This window comes from Branchiostoma belcheri, unplaced genomic scaffold (assembly GCF_001625305.1).
Source record: "Branchiostoma belcheri isolate BF01 breed outbred unplaced genomic scaffold, Haploidv18h27 scaffold4, whole genome shotgun sequence".
Taxonomy (NCBI): Eukaryota; Metazoa; Chordata; class Leptocardii; order Amphioxiformes; family Branchiostomatidae; genus Branchiostoma; species Branchiostoma belcheri.
Window position 1 is genome coordinate 4,817,999 of NW_017804020.1, and position 23,744 is coordinate 4,841,742.

The 23,744-nt window shown below is 41.0% G+C and overlaps 2 protein-coding genes across 2 annotated transcripts; one reads left to right on the forward strand and one right to left on the reverse strand.

The window, feature by feature from the left end:
• The first annotated feature begins 3,698 nt into the window (after positions 1-3,698).
• LOC109476948 (pulmonary surfactant-associated protein D-like) lies at positions 3,699-7,955 on the forward strand. The gene is made up of 8 exons (XM_019777965.1): positions 3,699-3,744; positions 4,212-4,316; positions 4,447-4,539; positions 4,817-4,936; positions 5,036-5,089; positions 5,415-5,849; positions 6,078-6,360; positions 7,949-7,955. The coding sequence occupies exons 1-8, from the start codon at positions 3,699-3,701 to the stop codon at positions 7,953-7,955; spliced, it is 1,143 nt and encodes a 380-aa protein (XP_019633524.1).
• Positions 6,539-23,542, reverse strand: LOC109477392. The gene is made up of 18 exons (XM_019778640.1): positions 23,157-23,542; positions 17,035-17,143; positions 16,564-16,640; positions 16,176-16,271; positions 15,813-15,851; positions 15,330-15,398; positions 14,888-14,950; positions 14,604-14,746; positions 14,216-14,282; positions 13,923-13,997; positions 13,583-13,687; positions 13,292-13,337; positions 11,644-13,130; positions 11,149-11,233; positions 10,750-10,828; positions 9,807-9,910; positions 9,492-9,569; positions 6,539-9,153 (listed from the first exon to the last, which is right to left on the reverse strand). Exons 1-18 carry the CDS (start codon positions 23,253-23,255, stop codon positions 9,059-9,061), a joined length of 2,916 nt encoding a protein of 971 aa, XP_019634199.1. The 5' UTR covers positions 23,256-23,542; the 3' UTR covers positions 6,539-9,058.
• Positions 23,543-23,744: the final 202 nt, after the last annotated feature.

Sequence of the window (23,744 nt, forward strand, 5' to 3'; positions counted from 1 at the left end):
ACACAGAAATGCGACGTACGGAAGAATGCGTTTTGGCTGCGAACATCTTCCAAAAAACTTGGCATCTCTTAACCATGGGCAAAAACATCTGGAACCACTTATAAAAACCACCCCGTATCTGCATGAACTTTTTTGAACCCCACTGCTATTCCAAACAACGCGTTTTTCTGGACCATTCCAATTCGCCTCGTAATTGTAGGGGTGCGTCTGCGATATTACATTGACCGCGAAAGCAGCAACGGCAAAAATACACATTCGTGCATCAACACGGGCATGCCCGCAGACGGCGTATAAAATTGCGTGCCGATTACACAAAGAGAACCCAGTGTTTTGACTGCGAACATGAAAAATCAGCCGATTACAACACTCCGTCCGGAGGTCCTGACCTCCTTCACGGAGTAATAAAATACAACACTCTATCAAAGTAAAGATAAAAGATGGACGTTTACAACATATTTGCCCATTTTCGCATGTTGACCATAGTTGGAGGGCAACAAAATGTGTTTTTTTTTCCTTAAAAATGAGGCTAAAATCAATGCGCGCGCTGATGCCATTAAAAATACTTGCTGTAGCCTAATAGAGAATGTAAAGATTTTTGTATCTGGACTCATTATCCGCTAGGTGGCGCACCATGGTTAATGGTAACGTTATTCACTCATGATGATTTTTGTATAGGGCTTGGTACAGAAAGTCTCTGGGGACATTATCGAGTGATGGGGTGTTGTCCATACAAAACTGCAGCAGCTGTTTTCAGTCTTGTTTTCATCACACAGAAAATGCGAGTGGTATCTCATCAAATATTTAGAGGTTTTATGTATCTTTGCTTTTTGTTTGCTTCTTTTGTTGAACCGTTTGCTCCTCGCTACTTTGAAGGCCTTTTGCAATTGTGCCTACAAAACTGCTGTTTTCCCCTCGATTAAACATGCGTCCAATTTTCGTCGAACAGAAAGACGCGCTGCATGGTATCTCATCAAATATTTAGAGGTTTTATGTATCCTTGCTTTTTGTTTGATTGCTTCTTTTGTTGAACCGTTTGCTCCTCCCTACTTTGAAGGCCTTTTGCAATTGTGCCTACAAATCTGCTGTTTTCCCCTCGGTTAAACATGCGTCTGATTTTCGTCGAAGAGACGAGTTGGTATCTCATCAAATTTTATTATTATGAATGGTAGTAGTAAAACTACAAGAGGCGTTTCACAGTCTGCCGACTGAATCACACACTCCTTTACATGTAGTTATATTATGAGGTTTTATGTATCTTTGTGGGTGATTTGTTCTTTTATCCCCTCCTACGTCTGTTTGCTTTTGAATGGAAAACATGTGCGAATGACTGAAGTAGCAGAGTAATAAAATAAATTCTATGTAGAAAATTTAGGAAGGAGGGCAGCGACAAAAGAGTCCCGTCGGTAACTACGGAGGACGGCACCCAGGCTAAGACTGTACTAGGAAAAACAAACAGGTCCCGTGAACGTGATACGATGCAGTGGCGGTTGCACTCCAAGGCATTGCCGGGTGTGTTCGTGATTGTTGGGGATGTGTGTACCTGCGGTGTGATCTAACCCACTGGAACAGCGGGATGGGCAGAGATGTGTGGATGTGCAGTCGTTTGTCTCTGCTTTTTCCAACACTTAGAGCGCGCTAGGGACAGGTTGGGACATGATCGCCATTGTTTTAAAAAAAGGCTTCTTGTTTCAGAACAAACTGTTCCGAAAGATCATTCTAACTGGTTGATGAACCAGGTCACTGTCTTCAGACGAAAGCCTATTGTTTTCTGTCCATCAGTCTAAGATGGTTTCTTGGTACCCGCACACTTGACGTTCAGGTCGGATCCAGACATGTACTTAAGCAATTTTACAAGACTGGTACAGGATATACAGGGTACAGAGCCGTAGTCACGACTGGTCAGAAACATCTTGGACATGGAAACTACAACGGATCCATCTTTGCAAGGGACTGTTACTATCTATAATGTTGGAATTGTGATTCATAAAGGCTACCGGCTACATAGCCAACCATGTTGGCTACATATCAAGGAGGTTTAAAAATCCTTAAAGGTTTTAACCTGGCACATACGTACGGGTAAATGTAAACTACGGATCAAACAGAAAAGTTTCTTTCCTACCTGTGACAATCAGCAGCCAACAGGTGATACCGGCGGAGACCAGGCGGCCCCTGTCCGACATGCGAGCACGTCCACCCATGGTTAGTCCGTCGCTGCAGATGACGCCGAGACGGGCTTGTCTCCAGTCGGTACAGAAAAACACCGTGTCCTTGGCCGGGTGTGGTCACCTGTTGCCTAGCGCGAGCTATTTTTCGCCACGTTTCCATGGTTATTTCCATGGTTACCCAATGTTGATGTAAACTGTTCCAGCCGACTGAAAGATGGCTGGGCCCAAGGTTATTTGGTCTTACTGATGAAACCAAGACTTTCTTGTCTTCCGTCCAAAAAGTAAAAAACGACAATGATAAAATTTTCTTAAGCTTGTGTTGGGTGGGTAGGGTGGATCTAGTCTGCTTATTTGTAAACGCAAGCCGTACACGTGGCGAAACCCCATTGCGACAATGCACATGCACCGTTTTCATATTGCTAATGGGTTGCTCAGTGCAGGGCCAAAAGGTCACTTCAGGGCACTAAACTAAGCTGGTGACTATGTTAGGAGATGCCAGTAGTGCGCCTCGGTTTTCAAAGTTTGTATTTGGGAGGATACACTTGTCAGAGAGATAGTTATGCAGTCCGTAGAAAGAAGCTGTTGTCGTAAAAGGACTCAGAAATTGGTATTTGGACAATGTAAGAGAACCTAGTGACACCCTCAAAAGCAAATGTGCTGAAGGCCGGCGCACAAAGCGTCATGAAATATTCATGGCCCATCCACACCCTCCAGCACTGTGTATTCGTCTTCGAGGACGCCACATCCCTCCCACAACCGCACACTCACAGCCCAAACCAAACTCCAAGCAGATACGTGGGGGAAATTCTCACCGGTGATTTTAGGAAAGAACTCTTGCGTGTCGTTTTCAGACATGTTTCAGACAGTCGGTAATTTTCAAGTTCGCCACATTTGATGTCTGGAGATGTTTGTACACTCACTCACTTTTCAATTAAGAGGCATGTAATTAATGACGTGCTCTCCAAGCAGAGGTAGGATGGGAAGATGTCATATTGTGCAGTTCTCTTACGGGGATTCCATTGTTGGATAGACTGGGTTGGTGAGTGCGCGTGTGTGTGTAGGATTGTGTGTGTGTGTATCTAGGATTGAATGAGTGAGTGAGTGAGCCCAAACCAGGTGCTACTTGCGAATGGACGCCGATATTTGGTGAAGGGGAATTATTTGGCGCGCCTCTATTCATTGAAGTTGCCAATGTGGGATCTTCATAAGGCATATATAATCTCCGATGAATTGATTGCATGTATGAATGTTTGCATTTTCTTCTCCTCGTAAACAAGTAAAATGACCCTAGTCTGCTCCAGACTTATTTTCAGTATTTTGCGAATAAACTGATGACGTGTTCGCATAATGTGTCTCGATGTGAGCGGCGTTTGTGAGCCGACGAACATAATCGCTTCCTTCCTCTGTTTCTGATGTTGTGACGTATCAAAGGCTTCATGTTTTTGTATGTCTGGGGCTAGGCTGGAGTCAGTATAAGCGCCTTGTCTGGTGTAGGACGTGATTTCGCTCTCCGGAAACCTGACTAGTGGCATCATGTTGCAACTGGGAGAACAGCATCAGTCCGAGACAAGTGACACAGGTACCCGTCTAAAAGGTGCTAAGATTGGCAACTAAGCGTGCAAACTGATGACGACTGTTGATATTGCTGTCTACCATTGAATTAGTATAATGCTTGTAGCCGCCATTTGTTTGTACTTTTATCTCGTTGCCGTATTTGACATTAGGATCACCAATCAATCATATCCTCTATCATGCTGATCTGTTAGAAAAAATTACTTGTTTTGTTTCATAAGCTGGTTCTAGCTATTCAAAAATAAAGGAACTCCACTTAGCTTTGTTGGGCTATTTGAAATGCGTCATATATATATGAAAAGATGTTTATGTGCTGAAAAAATGGCAGTAAATGTCAGTATCATACAAATTTCCTCGAATATTGTTTTGTATTTCCGCCCTGAAATTGCATAGGGTGCTTTTAACCTGTAAGTGTTAAACGTCTCAAAATCTCTACAAAAAATATATATATATACTATGATAATATTCCTCCAGGCACCACGTTCAAACAGTCGCCTCAGACTGATTGGCAGGCACGTGCCGACGCCGCTGCGTGTGTGCCCAACCCTATGTACGCCTCCGGGAGGGCCTCCGGGGCAGGTAAACGTTCTCAAGTCCGCTACGCTTTCTCTGTGTTTCTTACTTTGGTTTTAAGTTGGCTGTTGTCTTTGGTAGAAACCTGTTTAATGTATACCGTCGGTGCCATCTTAAATTTGTAATTTCCCCCCAGGCACCACACCTAAACAGCCGCTTCAGACGTATTGGTGGGCCCGTACGGACGCCGCTGCGTGTGTAGACAAGACTGTGTACGCCTCCGGGGCAGGTAAAGCGTTTCAAAGTCCGCTTTCGGCGTCCGATTCTTGTCTTGCTTTGTGGTTCTTGCTTTGGTTTTAAGTTGAATCATGTACTAAGAAACCTGTTTCAATGCATACCGTCGGTGTAATCTTAAGTTTGTAAATCCATGCAGCAGTCTCCATGCAGATCAGACTGGTTGAACTGAAACTGAAACCTCCCCTTTGACAACACGATGTCTTTCATTGTATCATTACCATCCACGCAAGTATTGCAACTAGGAACTTTCCTTTTATTTTGGCAAACAGGAGACCACGATCCGCCCACTTGCCACAAGGCGGGATGCTTCAGCCGATGCAAAATGTTGTGGCAAATCTTCTGTCCTCTGATTGTCATAGCCATTGCTGTAATACTTCAATATTTTGCAGGTCAGTTTTTTCTCCTTCTTTAATGTCAGAAAGTCATGACGTTTTGAATGGCAAGTTAAAATGTTGCATCAAACTCAGTAATTTCAATTCTTTACACAGTTAAATTCACGGAGGAGATAGGACAGCTTCGAGCCGAAGTGAAGGAGCTGAAACGTGAGTACTTTGTTCCGATACGGCCACAGTATGCAAATGTAAGAACTGTATAAAAGAAGATTTTCACTATGTGAAAACAAAATAGAGGTTTTATCTACTACACCTGTGTATTTTTGAATGATATTTGTGAATAAAAAATTTAATTTGACTTCTTGTACTATTTGTCCCATTAGGCCATATAGGTCGAATATAGGTCCCAAAAGGCTAAACTAAAATTTATCAGCTTGTCTGAATATCAAAATCTAGTATGAAGTCCCGGCTTCTTCTCGCAGGTTCATGCATCGCTACTGAATATATTACATGCTCAACAAATTGTATTCTTCAGATTCCTTTTATCTTAACACCACATATGCCGGAGCCTTCCAGGTCGAAGACATAGGAGGGGTGGTTGGGTCTGCTGTGCCTCCGGGAGAGAAGGGAAACGTGACGCCACATAGCGATCGGTCTGCCGGGCCACCTGGGCCTCCGGGAGAAAGGGGACCCACGGGGTCAGCTGGCCCTGGGTCTGCCGGTCCTCCAGGACCACCTGGGCCTCCGGGAGAAAGGGGACCCACGGGCCCAGCTGGCTCTGGGTGTGCAGGTCCTCCAGGACCACCTGGGCCTCCGGGAGAAAGGGGGCCCATGGGGCGAGATGGCCCTGGGTTGTCCGGTGAGAAGGGAGCCACTGGGCCATCCGGACCAGTTAGCTCACGAGAACTGATGGGGCCCACCGGACTACCTGGTCCAACAGGGATGTCAAAGTGTTTGGCTGAACATACAGGTAAAACTTTCATCATGTGAGGAACATTATATAAGTCTTCACTCAAATATTTCATATTTTAACTCAGTTGTCTCATTTTTGTCCCATTTAAAAGTTTTCCCAGATGTTGCAAAGCGCTGTAATTCTAGAAAAGAATTGACCACGCAAAGAGTAGTGTGGATATTTGTGACCTATAAATTTAGAATATACCTGAGTAAATGCAAATATTTCTCACATCTTAATCCTTAGGCTATATTATGTTCCGCGGTATCTGCTACAAGGCCTTCGCCACACGTCTGCCCTTCTTTGGAGCGGTCGCGATCTGTCGTCAAGATGGCGGCACCCTCGCCATTCCCCGGGATGCTGAAATAAACGCCTTCCTGGCCTCCTTGCCTCGTGCAGGAGACTACAACCACTGGATCGGCCTGCAGTATCGGCGCACTAAAGGGGTCTTCGAGTGGATGGATGGTTCTGCGCGTGTTGACTACCACTCGTGGGATCGGGGAAAACCAAACAAGAACATAAAGACCAGGTCCTTATGTTTTCTTTTTCGCGAATCGAAGTGGAGGGCCGCTTTTTGTACTCGCCCGTTTCGCTTCATGTGCCAGATTGTTCCAAGTACGTCATTTAACCGTACCCTTACTTGATGATACTCAGCAAAAAGACCTGTGTGTTTATACTATATAAATAGAGTAGAATCTACTCAGGCACATATTTCATTGTCTTTATTGGTATTTTCAATATTGCAATCATATTCTTGTACAGAAATGTTGTAATTCTCTATACATTTACCTTTCGTTTCATATTTGACATGAAACATGTTTGTGTAGCATTAGAAACCAAATATTATTCCAATAATTATGAATCAACCTTTTCTAACATGAAGTGCTGGTGGTTTGAATCACTTGCCCTCTGTAGTGCCCAATTTTGTAAATGAATTCCATTGAGTGGTCGATGTACATAAACACAACTTCGACTTACTTTCCTTTGGAATGGATGAATGTATATAAACCAACATTATAGATATAGTGACAATGAAGAAAATATCATGAGTTTCAGACGTACAAGCCAGAAAATATGATTTTAAAGGGTACATGTACAGTGCCCAGTATCCCTCAGGCCTCACCATCTTAATATCTTGGTTCTCAGAGTTTTGAGAACTTTAAATAGGTGGGCAAAATGAAGAAAATGTCCAGTGATAGATTTGAACGTCACTATAGGAGCCACAGACAATGAACTCAATGGAATCTGAACTTTCAATCCGTGGCCACATGTAATAATTAGGAAAAGAAGTATCTTCTCTAATTTTTTGTGCAGAACCTTAAAATCAGAAAAAAAAGATAAAATAGGTGAATCTATGAACCAACAAGTTAATTTTGTTTGGCCACAAGTACACATTGAAGGACACCAGTGCCTTATTGAAACATATTGAATACTAGTACATGTAATTGCTTTCACAATGCAGCCTCTAGCAGCCTCTTAGTTGTGTAGACAACAGATATAGCTTTAAGATTATAATATTAGCAATTTTAAAACTGTTATAATAATAATTCCTTATTCAATTATTCAATGATTCCTAATTGTAGCTTATCTCCAACATTGTAACCTGTACAACCTGTTTGATGTCCGATTATTAGTAGCAGTGCAAAAAAATCAACTGGGGTCCCAGTCTAGTACAAAAAAAATTATAAATAACGATTTATAGCTTCACAAGTTCCCATAAACATTATATCCATTTCACATAAACCAAATTTTACAATTGTTAGAAATTAGTCGCTTATTGATATTTTTATCACCTTCATATGTAGCTTTGCTATATATATTTATATATACAAGTACATGGGTAAACATAATACAGCTTGCATTGCTGGATACAACAGTTAAAATACCATGATGTTATATTAACTATTCAAATACCAGTTTATGTTAAGTATGAGCCTCTGATTCAACCATATAACCTATTACCTTTAACTGTTGTGTTGGTAGCCATTTGACCCAACACTTGTCCTCCCAGCTCTTTATTGATTGTATGATAAAGTACTCAAGAATTATAACTTACAGCCTATGACCCTGCCAATCCTTCTATCCTATAACATCTGACATACATTTCTTCATTTCAGGTTTTGAACACCATGTACACAATGCATTTGTATATATTCCTCTGCACATTAGCAACTAGCAAATTTCCTTAAAATATTAAAAAAATTTCATCAAAGCTATAAACATAACAAATTGTAAGATCAAATAGTAATGAAGAATCACATCATACCTAGCATCCATTTTCTGAAATATAAAAAAGGGTCCCGATTTTGAAAAAAAAATCATACCTTAAAACAATGAATCTCCTCAAACATAAAAGCAATTCTAAAAGTGTCAGAACTGTAGTTGACACATTAAGGAGTTCTGGGAAGAAAATTAATGTTCCCCAAAACTGTTGTCCTTGCACTGGTCCCTCAGCCATTTGGGTTCCTCTTCACAGTTCATACAGATACAGTATTGTATTATCAAACTAACCAATTTTCACAAGTAAGTTAGGAAAACATAATCATGATGTTTCTAGTAATTATATGCTGTTAATATCACTTGTAGAGTGTAGCCCTATTATTAGCATATAACTTCTCTACTGCTATTATTTCCACTTGAATAAAGTGTTTCTTTGGTGCAAATATTATGTTTTTCAGCATAAACTGGTACATTTTTCTCCAGCCTAAATGGCCTGACTGACAAAGTCTTTTGGGATGACTTAAAGCTTTGACAGTCTTTTATAGCCTGTGATGACTGATACCCTGTCATATACACAGTAATGACATTAAAGGAAGCATGACATATCTTGATTTGAGTCACATTGAAATGAAGGAAACAGACTTGTAATACTTCAGCAGCATTTTGATTGTACAAGAATTTTCCCTCCTGCTGCCACTAATTTTTTTTGTCATTTTGTTACACAGTCTTTGTTCCCATACTGCCTGGCCCTTGTTCCCATGGTGCTTTGTTGTAGTTCCCATGGTGCTTTGTTGTAGTTCCCATGATAATCATTTAAATTTAGTCTTTGTTCCTCAACAGCTTTGCTGTTGTTCCCATACTGCTTTGCTGTTGTTCCCATGGTGCCTTGCTGTAATTCCCACCATACTTTGCTGTTCCAGAAGTTCTCACTGTGCTGAAGTGCTTTGCTGTACTGTGTATAACCCCGCCCACCCTGAACACAAGCCTTTTACCTTGAAGTATCACCTTCAGGCTGATAGTGTGTCTTTTCCCTTGTCTTTTCTGAACCAGTTCTTTGGTGGGCCCCTGGGTCCTTTTGGCTTTCCAACTCTCTTGCCAAAACCTAATACAGAAGAGATCATTTGGGATTTAATACAGGTATAACAAAGTTTCAACATGGGTTGGTTGGACATAAAAAACACTAACAAGAAGACATCACTTCAACACTAAGACAGGGAAGGAGATGAGAGAAATGGGTCCATTATGGTCTCAGTAGTCTAAGTGGTCTAAGGTCCTTACTTCACAAAACAAATGATTTCTTTATTTATCAATCTTGGATAGGGTAGTTCCCTCAGCTGAATGCCTTAACCAGAACAATACAAAATACAATTTGCAATCTACCTTCATTAGGATGGAGGGAGAGAGTAAATGGAGTGAACATGAGAGGGAGGTAAGACTTACCTATATCCTGGTTGTTGTGGACTGCAGGTTGTCCTGTGTAGGTGGGCTGATATGGCCTGAAGTTGGCCTCAGAGCATTCTGCAGGGTAGAGACACACAACAACAGAGTCTGTCAACATCTACATAGTATTACATGTACTGACTACATGTAGAAGGTCGTGGTTAAATGCACTGGATCTGGTCACATGTAGTAGGGCCAGTCACATGCATTGAGCAATCGTTGTACTTTTGCATTCTCAGGATAGTTGTGCAAGCGTAGTACAAAATTCAGTTGTCTTGAAGTCAAGAAAATGAGACAAATTGAAGACAACCACACCTTGCAGTTCCTTTTTCTCCTGCTCTGTCAGACCTGAGCTGTGGTTGATCTTCAACATGTTCTTCCCCTTGTGTAAGAAGTTCTTCATCTTCATCTTCCGTGCACTGAAAAATCATTAAACACAGTTCAGGTTCAAACCCTAATGCTTGGGTTCACCTGAGACCCCCATGCAGGCCCTTCAGGATTAGCAGTGATCACTTTTGCTTATCCCCGAAAAATCTCATTTATTGGAATATTGCTAAAAAAACTGTCTCTGCATCAAAACACATTTCAACACAAAATTCATCAAAATAAGAGCCTTTGGGAATTAATAAGATACTCAATAAGAAAGGCTACACCAACTTCATTAGTAGGCTTTCAGATTTTAAATTGTCATAATCCTGGTAATCATGATACACTTGAATATAACATGGAAACAGAGGTGTCGGAGAGAACTTAGTCAGACTCAAGTTTCTCTCCCAGCCACTGTTGTCGTCTTGCTTATTTTAACTGTAAAATATCTAACCAAGGGAATGAAGCAGTGCCTAAGTGTGAGCAGGAGTAAGAGAGACCTTAGTGCCGCTGCCTGCAGCTCAGTTTAAGGAGAAGAACAGAATCAGGTACACCAGGGCGGCCTGGACCACTACAAACAGCAGGGGGAGCAGGTTCATGAGGGAGGGGAAGTTGGAGCGGGGTGGAGCACTAAGAAGATAGAAGGAAGAGAAGAAAAAGAAAAGAACAAGTGATGAAAATGAGAGGATAGTTTTTGAATGATATGCTTTCATGTGGTTGAGAAAATAGAAGAACAAAAAGAAGAAATGACGAAAATCAGAGAACACAAAAATAATAAGATGATATGCCCAAAGAACAGGAAGGATGTGTAGGTGCAAGAAACCCTGAGAAAAGGAGAAAACGGAAGCAGGAAGACATAGTACAGTTCAAGGTGAAAGCCTGCTATCCTGACCTTGAGGCAGGTGCTGCGGTGTCCATCGGGAGGGAGTCTGACTTGTCTGAGGAATGGGTGGAGATACGGTCCAGGTCTTCTGTGGGGGGAACACAGAAGACTGGTTCAGTTCAGGGTCTTTCAACACATTGACTTCTCACCAACCTTACCACAAATGTGTTCCAACAGAAATAAGTAATATTTGATCATGAATATACTACTTTTTTCATATCCAAAATTTCCAATAAAAACAAGCCAACAATTGATAACATTAACAATACAGACGAATATGACACTTAATATATGTTATCCATTTGCCTTCTGCCAGTCTACATGTATTAACATGTAGACTGCAGAAATCATGTATCAACAAACACATTTAACACTAACAGGCCAAACAGTTAAAATTTTCAAGGTCACCTTCACCATACTCGTATGACTCCTTGGTGCGAGTTGGAATGGGAGGTGCACTGTCATCATCACTGCCTGCATCATCGTCAATGCCCTGTCAAGTATATTATTCAATAACTTTATGATCTATCAATCATGAGAAGAGTTTACATGGTCAAATGGATCCTGCTCCTCTGTCTCACAACAGAATATGTTCCCTGATCAATAAAGAACCATTAAGCTGTGTAAGGGTGAAATGAAGGTCATACTTGTAGGTTCGAGGTCACAGTGATCCCTGTAACCTCCCTCACTAGCCTCAGGACATCTTTTAGTTACGATATACAAAAGTACCTGTACATTTGTACCAAAGATGTATGGAAAAGACTTTCTATAAATTAGTATAACATTAAGGGCAGTGAGAACAATTTACAGTTATAAATGTAATCATACATCTACAGTTTTTATCATACATCATTAGATTTTGCTTTAAATCATTTCAGTCAAAGACAAAGTAAGGCTCCCTACCAAACTGCACGTGCTTGACCTCTGACTGTGCGAGGCATTGAACTGTCCTACATCCACCGTCGCGTATGTTCCGTCGTCCTCATACGTGTCCTGTATCTCCATCCTGTTTGCAAACACCTCGTCCTCCATGTTCACTTCTGTGTAGTCGCCAATATTCCCGCCACTACTGTTGAGCTGCTGCTTCTTTGGTTTCACCTCTGAGTATACTTGAGTGTGATCTTCTGTAGCACCAGACTGTAGGTCGTATGGCGTGGAGTACTCAGCAAGGTCATTTGATTTGCTGCTCTTGCTGTCAGGGTCAACGGTGTCCTTGACATCTGCGTACAGGTCCGTGTCAGCCCTCTTGTTGTCAAAGTCTTTTACCTCAGAGTAGAGGTCTGTATCAGCTACAGTTCTTGGGGAATAGTTGGGTCTGGGGGGAGGCAGCATGGGACGTCTGTCTACTGGAGTTACGGGCTTCTGCGAGTTTTCTAAAGAATCGTCTTGCTTCCTGCCTGGGTTGGCAGTCGATTCTGTTGTTTTTGTGGGCTGAAGGAAGACTCCCTTCATGATTGCTGCAAGCCCATCGGTCGGTGATTTCCCATGATTCTGCTTGGCTGGCGGGCTATCTTTTAGCTTCATCGGGGAGCCTGTAGGTAGAACACTTACTCCACCAACTGGCAGCCCCTTTTTTCCTATCTTTGGAGGAGCCTCTGTGTTAGAACTACTGCCATTGGTGGAGCTACTAACTGCTGTGCTAGGAAACACACTCACGCCCCCTGGAGGCTTGGAAGACTCACTACTGGTCCCCTCTTCCTTTTTGTTACGTCCAAAAGGAAAATTGAGTTTCTTGAACGGAAGTTTGGAATGTTTTTCTTCTTCTTCCATGTCCTCGTCAGCCTGAGCCTCCACCCCAAAACTCTGCAGCTGCTGCTGCAAACGGATCTTCTCCAGGTGAGCAAACCTGGGCAGGTGAGGATGCTGCTTCTGCTCATCTGCTTCTCTCCCTCCCTCCATTTTGTCCTTTGTGTAGTCTATATCTTCATACGGATTGTCTGTGCTGAAAGAGGCAGGTTTTGTTGGCACAGCTGGCCTGCGAGGTGCATTCTGGGGTTGGGTCGACTCATCTGACATGCTTCCCATCCCAGAAGTCCCACCAGAACTTGACCCTATCTCTGAAGGATGAATGTTTTCATACAGTGTTGTTACAGAACTTGGGCTCTTGGTGGGAAGCAGGACATTTTCGTACATAGCGCCCGGTGCTCGGGAGGTTTCGTTTGTCGACACATTTGCATACTCCTGGTTCCTTGTCTGGACTTCTGAAGGTTTAGCCAAAATAGGAGGTTTGGCTTTGAGTGCAGGTTTCACGTTTGCATAGTTTCCGTCGAGGAGGTTGGAAGGCTGGGGGGAGGCAGGAGACTGGGGTTTCTGTGGATGGAGGGGCGGTCTGGCTGGGACCTCTGGTCTCTTCCTAGTGGGTTTGGGCGGAGGTTCTTCTGGATAGGAATCTAAGAAAACAAGAAAGATGCCGTTTCAGTATAAGCCTTAATATCAATGTTAGTCTTTCTTTGAAAAGCATCTAATAAATACAGCTACTGCAAATTACTGCAAATTCTGTACCTTAAGAGAAATCAACAGTTTTAAAAAATTACCATGATAATATACTTACCTTCATCAAGAAGGGCTACAACTTCATAGTCACTAGTCAGAGAGGCCTGGGGATAGATATCAATGACATCATCACTATTGGTGGTGCAAATGTAAAATAAGGCGAGGCCAATTTAATTTCTAACTCGATTATCAGAGTTTAACAAAAACAGCTGAGTATAACAAAAACTCTTACATAGAGTATCCAGGTGAAAACAACAAACCGCTACAGATCTAGACTTGTTTAAGTCCAAAAACAGGCCACAGCACTGGGTCAGCTACCCATTCTGTGTTGGACATTCTTGGTAAGTACCTGTCCATTGTTGAAATTTAAAGGGAAGTTCTCATAGTTGTGCATTTTCTTCAGACTGTCCTCCACCAGTTCCAGTACAGCCCTGTTTACCAGCTCATACTGCTCCTAAAAATAACAAAATACAAGACAGCAGTAAGTATTATTAGTTTTACTTGTTTCGTGAAAACACATCTAGTATATAATTTACTATTCCAGCTACATGACAATTGTACTTCTGTTCATGTGAGTAAACAATGTCTGGCATCATATCAAGCATAGTAATGAAGACTGATTGAAGTTCCTTACATCTACGCTAAAGTGACATCTGTGGCCCTACTCCCATTATGATAGCAGCACGTACCTTAGTTTGTACGATAGCTGGTCTCTGTTTCCTCATGTCCGTAACCAGCTCATACATGGTCAGGTCTTTGAATTGCTGAATGAAAAACAATATGCAAAAGCTTAACATCAGTGAGGAAAACTGGGCAGAAACCTGGTTAGACCAAACTTCTATTCAGGCAGTGTAATTAAACTCTTGCCTGGGATCCAAAAATATACAGACTGAATCATAGAAATTCTTTCAGAAAATGATGACCACAAATATTTCAGATGATGGGTAATATGGAATGTGTATAAAAATGAGATAATTCTTACCCCCTTCTTCAGCAGGTTCCAGGTGTAGTCTATGGCACAGATGGTGCCAGTTCTTCCACAGCCAGCACTGAAGTTTTAAAAAAAATTGAGTTTTTAAAAAATGTGATGTTTTAAGTGCATTACTGGTTACATCTCCTTATTGTATAGCATACCAATTTTGCACTCGGACTAAATACAAGCTGTACAGTCCTAATAGGTTTGTGTTGAGTTATCCCACATACATGTAGACATGTACCCCTGTCTTATAGGTTGGTGGGTTATTAAACAAGCTTGAGGTGTGCCTCTCCTTTAACATGCGACCGCCTACCTAACATCCCATCTGGTCAGTAACTGTTAAAATGTCAGTGGGTTGGACTGCTGGTAACTGTTAAAACACCACACTACCTACCTGCAGTGTACACAGATGGGGTTGTCGTCGGTGGGTTGGACCTCCCGGAACTGCCTGATGAGGTCGATGATGGATCGCGGGGACAGCGGTACGCCGTGGTCCGGCCATGTAGTGTAGTGGAACTGGACCAGCTGTCGGGTCTCCTACAGACACACAAGCAAATATCTAGTATGTCAAGTGACAAATTTGTTATTTGTAATGATGGCTGCTTATAGTAGACTATGTACAAATGTCAAACATGAGAAACATCAGTAAAACTTAATCTTAAGACATGAAGTACTTACAGAGCCTTTCTTAGCCAGGATGATCCGTCTTAAGAAGTCGTCAGTTATCTTACTCTGGTCCTCCTGAAAGAGAAGCAAAATGTTGAAGATACACAGAATAAAATTTGTTCTTGTTTTTTTTTTACCAGTTTAGCTGTCAAAAACAGACAGCAACTGACTGACTGGCCTGCTGCTAATTCAAAGAGCTATTCCTCAGCTGACAAAGACCACATTATACACCTTTATAAGGAGGAAAACAAAAAATAAATCAACAAATCCTTTTGTCAATTTCATTTCCTACTAGTCCTTTTTTCGTCATACTGCCCACATTTCAGTGAGAAACCCAACAAAACACAACTGGTTGATATGATAATATAAGATTCAAAAAAGCTGTTAACTGTTACAGTTGAACCCATACATGTAACAAGGCCAGTTGCAGCACAAAAGAAGAGCAGGTACCTACCATGGTAACTGTGATGTCACCGAAGGTCTTCTCCTCACCTCTGTTGGCCCAGTAACGTTCACACTTGTGCTGTGGGAAGGCACAACAGTTATACTCTACACACATTACCACAAAATACAAAAACTGTCAAATCTCAAATCTGTTGTCAGTTGTAAGCAGTTGGCTGTAAGGCAATGGTTCTCGTATCTAAAAAAATATGATAATGCTTAGTGCATGAAGCACAAACTTTGCCATAGACTCTATTTTCATGTTGATCTTTCAGTTCACCATTATTTCTTACACAATGTACATGACTTGTAAAGCAGAGAACATATTTTATTTGTTTGTTTGTTTCACATAACCAGTAAACCGTCTTAAGGCATAAAACACAAGTTTTGTACAGTAGGTACAAGCTGCGCATGTGTAAGACATCACAACGAGGTGTTACTCATTTCCTGATGAGTCCCTATGAGGAAAGCTTGACAGAAGAATGTCCATCCTTACCTTCCCCTGCTCCACCTCCCGACAAGCCATCACCACAACCTGCAAACAAGACACCATCTTCACGTTTCCAACAACTCTTTTGCGTAAAAGATTGAATATCATTCTACATGTATATAATGTACTATGTACAATGAACAGTCATTCATGCTACTCTGTGAGGAATACAAGATTGAAACTCAATACAGCAGCCCAGAATACATACAAGTTTCCCTTTTTGTATTGAATCATTCAGACAAGATTGTGCCATAATTCAGCCTGTTTTCTACAAGCTACTTGTGCAGCCCTGGCTGTGTAATGTTATTGCTAAACCAACAAGAAAAATAAATAAATAGACCAATGTTTTGTGAGTTATCAATGTTCCACCTTAACGTTGTATTCCCACAGCATTCTCCAGAAGTCCACAGCCGTGGCAGGGAGTGGTGCCTGTGATGCGATGTACGTTCTCTTTCCTGTCGCTCCCTGGGAGAAGACATCAGTAACTGTTGGTGAATACTTGTGGAGAACAGAATGTCTACTAGCTGTAACTCTAGTTTAAATCTTGAACTTTGAGTGACGACATTAAGTGATGGCATAAAAAGCATATTTGTAACTTGATCTCTTGATTTATTTTGGTTGCCATCTGTAAGTGTGAAATTAAACCATGATGTTGAACTGCAGTGATCGAGTTTGCAAATTTTCTACTCCTTGCTGAATGGTCCATACTTCATGTTGATTGGTCTATCAATAAAAAAGGGGGGATGACATCACAAACCTTCAGAAAGTTGGCATTGATGTAATCTGACCCTGGAGTGCCTTTGACCTCTGACAGCTGAACTCTGGAATAGTCGACTGCAAAATATACAAAAATACAGTTTTGTTATCAGCTAGTTCATTTTCTAACACTGGTCATTTTGTAGTGAAAATACCCTGGAAATACACCATAGCTTAAAGGAGGGATGAATACCTCTACAGTCATTGATATAATAAATATCATTATTAATGTTGTGACAAAAGGAAGAAAATAAAATAAGGGAAAAAGGAAGGATGGATCCTAGTATTATAGGCAAAATAGTACCATATGACTGAGTCATGAATTCGAAGTTATGACCATACACGCAATGAAAGAAGGATACTATCATTATGTGCATTGTCAATAAACAAAAAAAATGGATGATTGATAGAAGGAAAGAAGGGCCAAAAGAATTAACAAATTAGAGTAAAACAACATGTAAAATCTCCTTACATGGGAGGATGTCCTTGTATCTGTTTTTCCTCCTGTTACATTCCTTCTCTCCATGAGTGGTGGAGTATGTCTTGTCTAACTTGTACTGCATCGACTGCTGCTTCAGTTTCTATAGAAACACAAGAGCATACACATTCAAAATTAAGATATACCTAAATAAAGGTTTATTAGCAGGTTTATATTAAAACTACATAGTAAAATAATACCTGACATCTTCAACCCTATTTTCACAGATTACAGGCCAAAAGATATACATATAGACAGCACATAACAATGAAAAAAAAAACTCTCTGAATGCAGTGGTAATCTGGTAATAGTAGAGGACAGTGAAACTGTCAGTCATCTACATGTAGAAATTACTAGAATATCTTTCAGATTAATTTCTGTCATCAATAAAAGAGTGAATGGCAGCATGAGAACACTCTTAACTGATAAACTCAACTGAACTCAGCTGAAGAAATTTTGTTTATTATTAGTTAACACTGTCATTAACTTGCTGATGGCCTGAGCTGAAGAAATGGGAGTCTAAAACTGGTGGGCACTGATACCATCAAACCTTGTAGATCTGTACCCACAGCGTGCTGGGTGGGCCTGTGGATATTTGGCACTATATATGGGCTGGCAGGCAGAGAGACAGGGGGAAGTGAGGTCAACCCAAGATCCTGACATCAAAAGTTGGGAGACCTCACATTCAGGCTACAACAATTCAATTTGTTGGTGCTACCCATAATAGAGTTGGGAAAAAATGCTGAACCGGAAGATTTACATTGTTATTCTGAGATCAACATGAAAACAGAGCCTGAAGAGAATGTGTTGGAACACACAGTTTCATGGAGTTGTTATATACATGTACTAAGTAGGGTAGTCTGATTCAGATTTCCTTCGAGCTCTTTGTTTACATGAGGTCCACTTGCTATTAAATGTATAACTTGAGTAACTGTTTTCTTGACGTGCATACATGTACATGTATATCACTTGTGTCTGAAAACCAAGAAATTCAACTGGTATGGTCAAATAGAATACTAATTGTACATGTAACAGTCATTAACCTTGAACCTACTAAGGTAGCCTTTTAAACATGGGCACTAAATTGATATTGGTATTAGGCAGCAGGGAAGAGGTTAAACAGTCATGAATTGTCACATACAACTTAATTACAGCCTTGATTGTCAGTAAATTTCTTGTTTACCAAACATCCAATCAGCAAAGTTAATTAGACAGTAAATCTAATAAACTTGTGTAACTTGTAAGGCAAACATTTGCACCCATCTGAGGACAAGCCCCAAGCCCTCACAACTGCATTTTTGACATTTCAGCAGTGTCTGTATAATCTTCGCCCCAAGCCAGTTCTTTAGAAATGTGTCCACAAACAGACGTCACGTTCTGTGACAGGAGTTGTCTCAAGGCTGGGAACCAACAACACCACACCTACACAAGGTCACAGGAGAACATACCACACAGCTCTTCATTTCAGGTTATGTCATGTGTGTGTGTAATTCAAAACACACCTTCAAGAACAGAATACAGGCTGAGAAGTTCTTAAGATTTTTAAGAAGATTGTGTTAATTTTGAAAGTGACCATTATGAAAATGATATACGGTTAGATGTGACATTGCTTACTTAGCCCCATCTACAGATCAGGTCCTAGCTACACGAAAGCGTGCCACAAGTCTGTCTGAAGTCACCTACTTACTCACTCACTCACATAATTGAAGTTGTAATGTACATGGAGGTCATGACATGGTCTGGACAAAAGGACAGTCTACCAGGTTTGTGAATTATCATGTTAGAATTACACTGCTTCAAACTGGTGAGTCCTGCAGAGACTATAAGGTAAAAGTTAAATCAATAAACTTTTCATTACAAATTTCTTCTCATATTTCAACTGACCAGCTAGAGTAATTTCTCAGGGTCTCTGTTAGGATGTCATCTATATTGCTATTGATAGTGTTACTCTGTGTCACATACTTTACCACATGGTGATGAAAACACCACAGGCTACATCACTGTCATCACATATCAAATCATTAATAGGGCAGAACCATACCAATACTACCGGTAACTATTAACTGCTAATTCTCTTTATTAAATTAAATCATACTGACTCCAGGGTAAGTATGATTACCAAGGCACATACTTTTCCTTCTGTTTTCATGTTGATGTTCTAGTTCAACATTATTGTCATAAATCTGCAAACCTTCAAGTTCCAAAGTGAATTGTTGTGGCTTTTGATAGTAAATTGTCTCAGCTGGGAAATCAACAGCGAAGGGGTCAACCTGTGACCTGACCCGACCTGACCTGACCCCTGCACCTGCTGACAGATTGTCACTCTGAGTCTCAGTCATGTTTATGACATGGGGAGGGGGGAGGGACCTGGTGAGAGGCTGGCATGTTTGGGATATCTCTGGATAACAGGTTATTTAAAGACATGTTGTGGCCACGCTTATCTAAATCCTTGGTTCTCAGAGATTCTAAATTGGGGATGGCCAGGAAGATGCCAAGATGGAAACAGAGCAATGAGAAAAAGTTTTTAAATCTATCTTTTTCAATATAGTATACGGTATTTTTACTCCCTGAACCTGTGTGTACCAAGGTATAAGCTTCCCTCTTGAGCTCTGTTTCCATCTTGGTCTTCTAGTTTTGGATGATTTTTTTCTTCAATCCGAGAACCGACACATTGCATTCTTGTGTCCTACAAAGAAAAATTGTGCATGGCCTTTGACTCCTCTGAAGCAATAAACTGAGTGGGACACAGTCACTAATAAAAACAACAGCTGCTGTGTCCTGTTACCTTATTAATTGAGTAAGCAGGCTTCGGATTAAAAAATATTTTCTGCAGATGAATGTATTTTCATGAGCTAATTTTGTCGGTCTTGATGTTTTTCATGGAAGGTTGAAATACAGAGCTTCCAACATGGTGACTCCTTATGAAGTTTGGAAAATGACTGTCCAAATTTGTGGTTTAAGTTCTTTATTATATAGAGATAGACCTAGACAGCCAAACAGGTATAGATGTGTACAATGTAGTATTACTGATCAAAGGTTAGCACTGTCATATTCCACTTTGACTGCTATACAAAGATAGACATAGACAGTCAAACAGGTACATTGTATACATGTCCAGTCCACTGGTCAAAGGTTGCCACTGTCATATCTCACTACTCAAACATCTGCCCTGCTTATCATTCATGGGGCCAATTAAACAACCTCCTCTCCACTTTATGTTACCAGGAAACTTACTGGACTTTCATCCTGACAAAATCAAGTCTTATCATCAACTGTGGGAGCTCACTGAGGGTTAGATTGTAATAATGTAACTTATGTACCATATACTGGCCCTGTGCATAACCTGGTAACCATACATGGCACAGTAAAGCCTGGAGCGTTCCAGTTGAACTGTGATGTCATTATTGGACAGATGGTCTTTTGTGGTTTAATGAGGTGAAAGTTTCCAGTCAGCCATCACAGTTAATTTACTTGTTTTTCAGACAGAATGAAAACATGTGAGAGACATGTGGGCATGTAGGGACACTTATGTATCCTAAGATACATGTATTGCATTTTTGAACACTTAAGGTCATTCTACTCACTCTCTTAGTTGTTCACCTTTCCTCATTTCATGTCATGAATTATGAATAACAAGAAGAGATGTTGCTGAAGTGACAGTTGTTTAACCACAAGCCTTATTCATTATCTCTCGACTAACAGTTGAGCTCCAGACAGCCATATGTCACATCCATGAAAGGAAAGGGCAATATCAAATCCATTCTTTGGTTCCTTAATATAGCATAACAAATTTCTTGTGTTTATTCAGTTTTATGTTATGTTGGTATGGCCAACCAACTGGGAAAAAGCCTTAAAATTGGGACTTTCCTTTAGATAATAGTCTAAATACAGGCTATTTAATAATTACAGGCTCTCGTTCTTCCCTCGCACCATCAAGGAGTGGAATGAACTTGAGCCTAGTGTGGCGGAGGCGAAGTCCATCTCCCAGTTCAAAGCTGAGCTGGGACGGGCTTCGCTGCATTGAGCTGCCTCCCTGTCCGTGTACATATGTAAATATGTGTAACACTAGCACCACATTTCACTTGTCCTGTCCTTGCACTTGTCCACGTCTACCCCTACCCTACCCTTTGTTTGCACTTTGAACACAGTATTAATGCGCAGCTGCTAGTAATCTTCTCTTTAGAAGGCTAAGCAGTATCAAAGATGATGAAATAGACTTGACAACAGATTTTGGCCATCATACAAAAGGGCATACCTCTACTCTTATTGATATAGTTATGGAGTCTTGTAGGTGTGTAGTTCCAGCCCTATTGGCTATAATGTTTCTTTGTTGTTATCTGTTCTTGATCTGCAGACTGTCTAATCTTTATCATACATACCTGTTCCCTTCTGGCTCCCTCTACTTTCTTTTGTTGGCAATGCTTCCTGCTTTCTTTGTACTCGACTTTTGTTTTGTCACACAAGTCGAGTTCTGCTTCTGCTCTGCAGCTGGACTATGACTGTGACTGTACAGTGGTGTATGATAGTCATCCTGGGAACTCTTTTCAACAAAATATCACATGGCACGGTTCTCTTCAGAAATGGTTCTCTCCAGAAATTTAGAGAAAGATGGTGCTCTCTGGGTCGGTGAAATGTGGCCCAAGACAAGCAAATTCTGATTCTGAGTCTGATAGATTTTTAGTCTCTACCAGACTCTAATGATATACATATTTCTAGTAGGTTGCGGAGAAAATAGTAGAAATTGCGCAAATAGACTGAATATTATGCCAGAGGAGTTAGCTGGTCATGAGAGTACACTTGCAACCCAAGTGTACACTTGCTGACATCATAACAAGATGGTGCAATGCCATTGTTGATTCCATGCCATTATTTATTCCATGGTGACAGGGAGAACCCTGTATGACACATGGGTAAAGAAATAAGCCAGAGCATGACAAGCACAAAACCATTAGGATACAAGTACGTGACTTATTAGTCTATGTGTGTCAGCCTGTGACCGTTTACAACTTAACATAAGGCAGAGTTACAGTGACACATGGGTCAGAAGGATGCCTGACCATGTACTACCCACTTCCTCCTGCAGTAATGGTGAAACTATGTGGCATTACTGGTCTGTGAGGGTCACCCCTGACCCTTCTCAACTTAATAACGACACAAGTTATGCTGTAGCTACAAAAGTATGTTTCAACTTTAACAATGGTTGATCTGACAATATCATATGAACATGTGATCCACCCCTGGCTCTTTTTCAACTTCATAAGCCAATATGCTAGATTCTAGAAATTCAAAGTAGAATTAACTATTGATAGTTATGTTTGTAAATCTTTGTGATGTTTCTATATAATCTGATACAACAAGCCAAAGGCTCAAAATTTAAATGTCTTTCTAATTATACAATATCAGATTTACATGACATTTTTTTGTTTCTTTGATGAACTTTTTCTCTAACTCAAAGCAATTAACCATAGATTCTAAATGGATCATTGTAACTTCAATTTCTAGCCAGTATTCTGATGCACCAGTACAAACATGTATTTGGTGGTAGTCACCCCGTGACCCTTTCCACGCCCCTAACACGGCGGTCCGTCTCCCATCTGTCCGGTTAATTGTCAGGCCTGACTATCAGCAGGACGTGCTGCTATCATGGAAAATCTTCACGCACCATTGAACAACCTGCTGTGTGTGTCAGCCTCGGAAACATGCTGTCCCCTGTCGGTCTCTTAGTTCCAACATTTTTGGATGACAACTGTTTCCTAGTGATTTGCTGTCGTTTGTTAAAGGTTTGTCATTCAAAAAACTGGCCATCATCAGAAAATGGTGATATTTAAAAGGAAAATGTCGACCTGAGAGGCTGAGAGTATTACAAAAGTCGAGCCGCAAATTCACTACATCACGACGTTTTTCAATGGTGTGGATAAACAGCTGTATATTTTGACTACCGTTATGTTTAATAAGCCCTCCCTCCTAGCGGGAAAATGAAAGTAGTTCTGCCCATACCTAGCGAGGTCACTCGGCGCACGAGCGGGCTCACAGCCTGGCCGAGAGACGCGGAAGTGGTGGAAACAGGAAATCAGAACCTGAAAAAATTCGGCCTAAAAAATCGTACGAAAACTTACCGCGAATTCCCGAGCGAATCCGTCCACGCCGTCCGCGCTGGTCTTCTCCAATTCCTCGACCGCACGGACGAAGGCTGTGAGGTGCTCCTTGGACTGCATTTTTGCTAGGATCTTCTGCTGTAAATACTCGGTCTAATCATAACTCGGCCCGCGGCCATTTAGCCCTCCTTTCCGCCGACGAATACAACTGCATAAAAACATACGGATTGTCGATTTCTACTACATCTAAAGGTGCAAAACGCTAAAAACAAAACTATCGCGGCCGTAGGGTTGTTTTCAAAGGCACGGTAACGGCAGAAAAGAGTTTCTGAAGAAGCAAACTTCCCCACAAGTCCGGACTTTCTCCTTTCTCTGTACCAAAGTTTTCACAGGAAGTCACGCCTCCATTTCCGGTTTTGGAAAGGCAGTAAAGTTCACACTAATATAGGGGTGTTCTACAAAGTATATTAGACATTTACTCATCAATATGTAACGAAATGTGACAAATGGTACTTCAGATTAAAAATCTATGAATGATAAAATATTGTAATCAATCTGTAAGGCAAATAAATTTTCTTTTATCGCATCTAAAATGTAATTATTTTACCC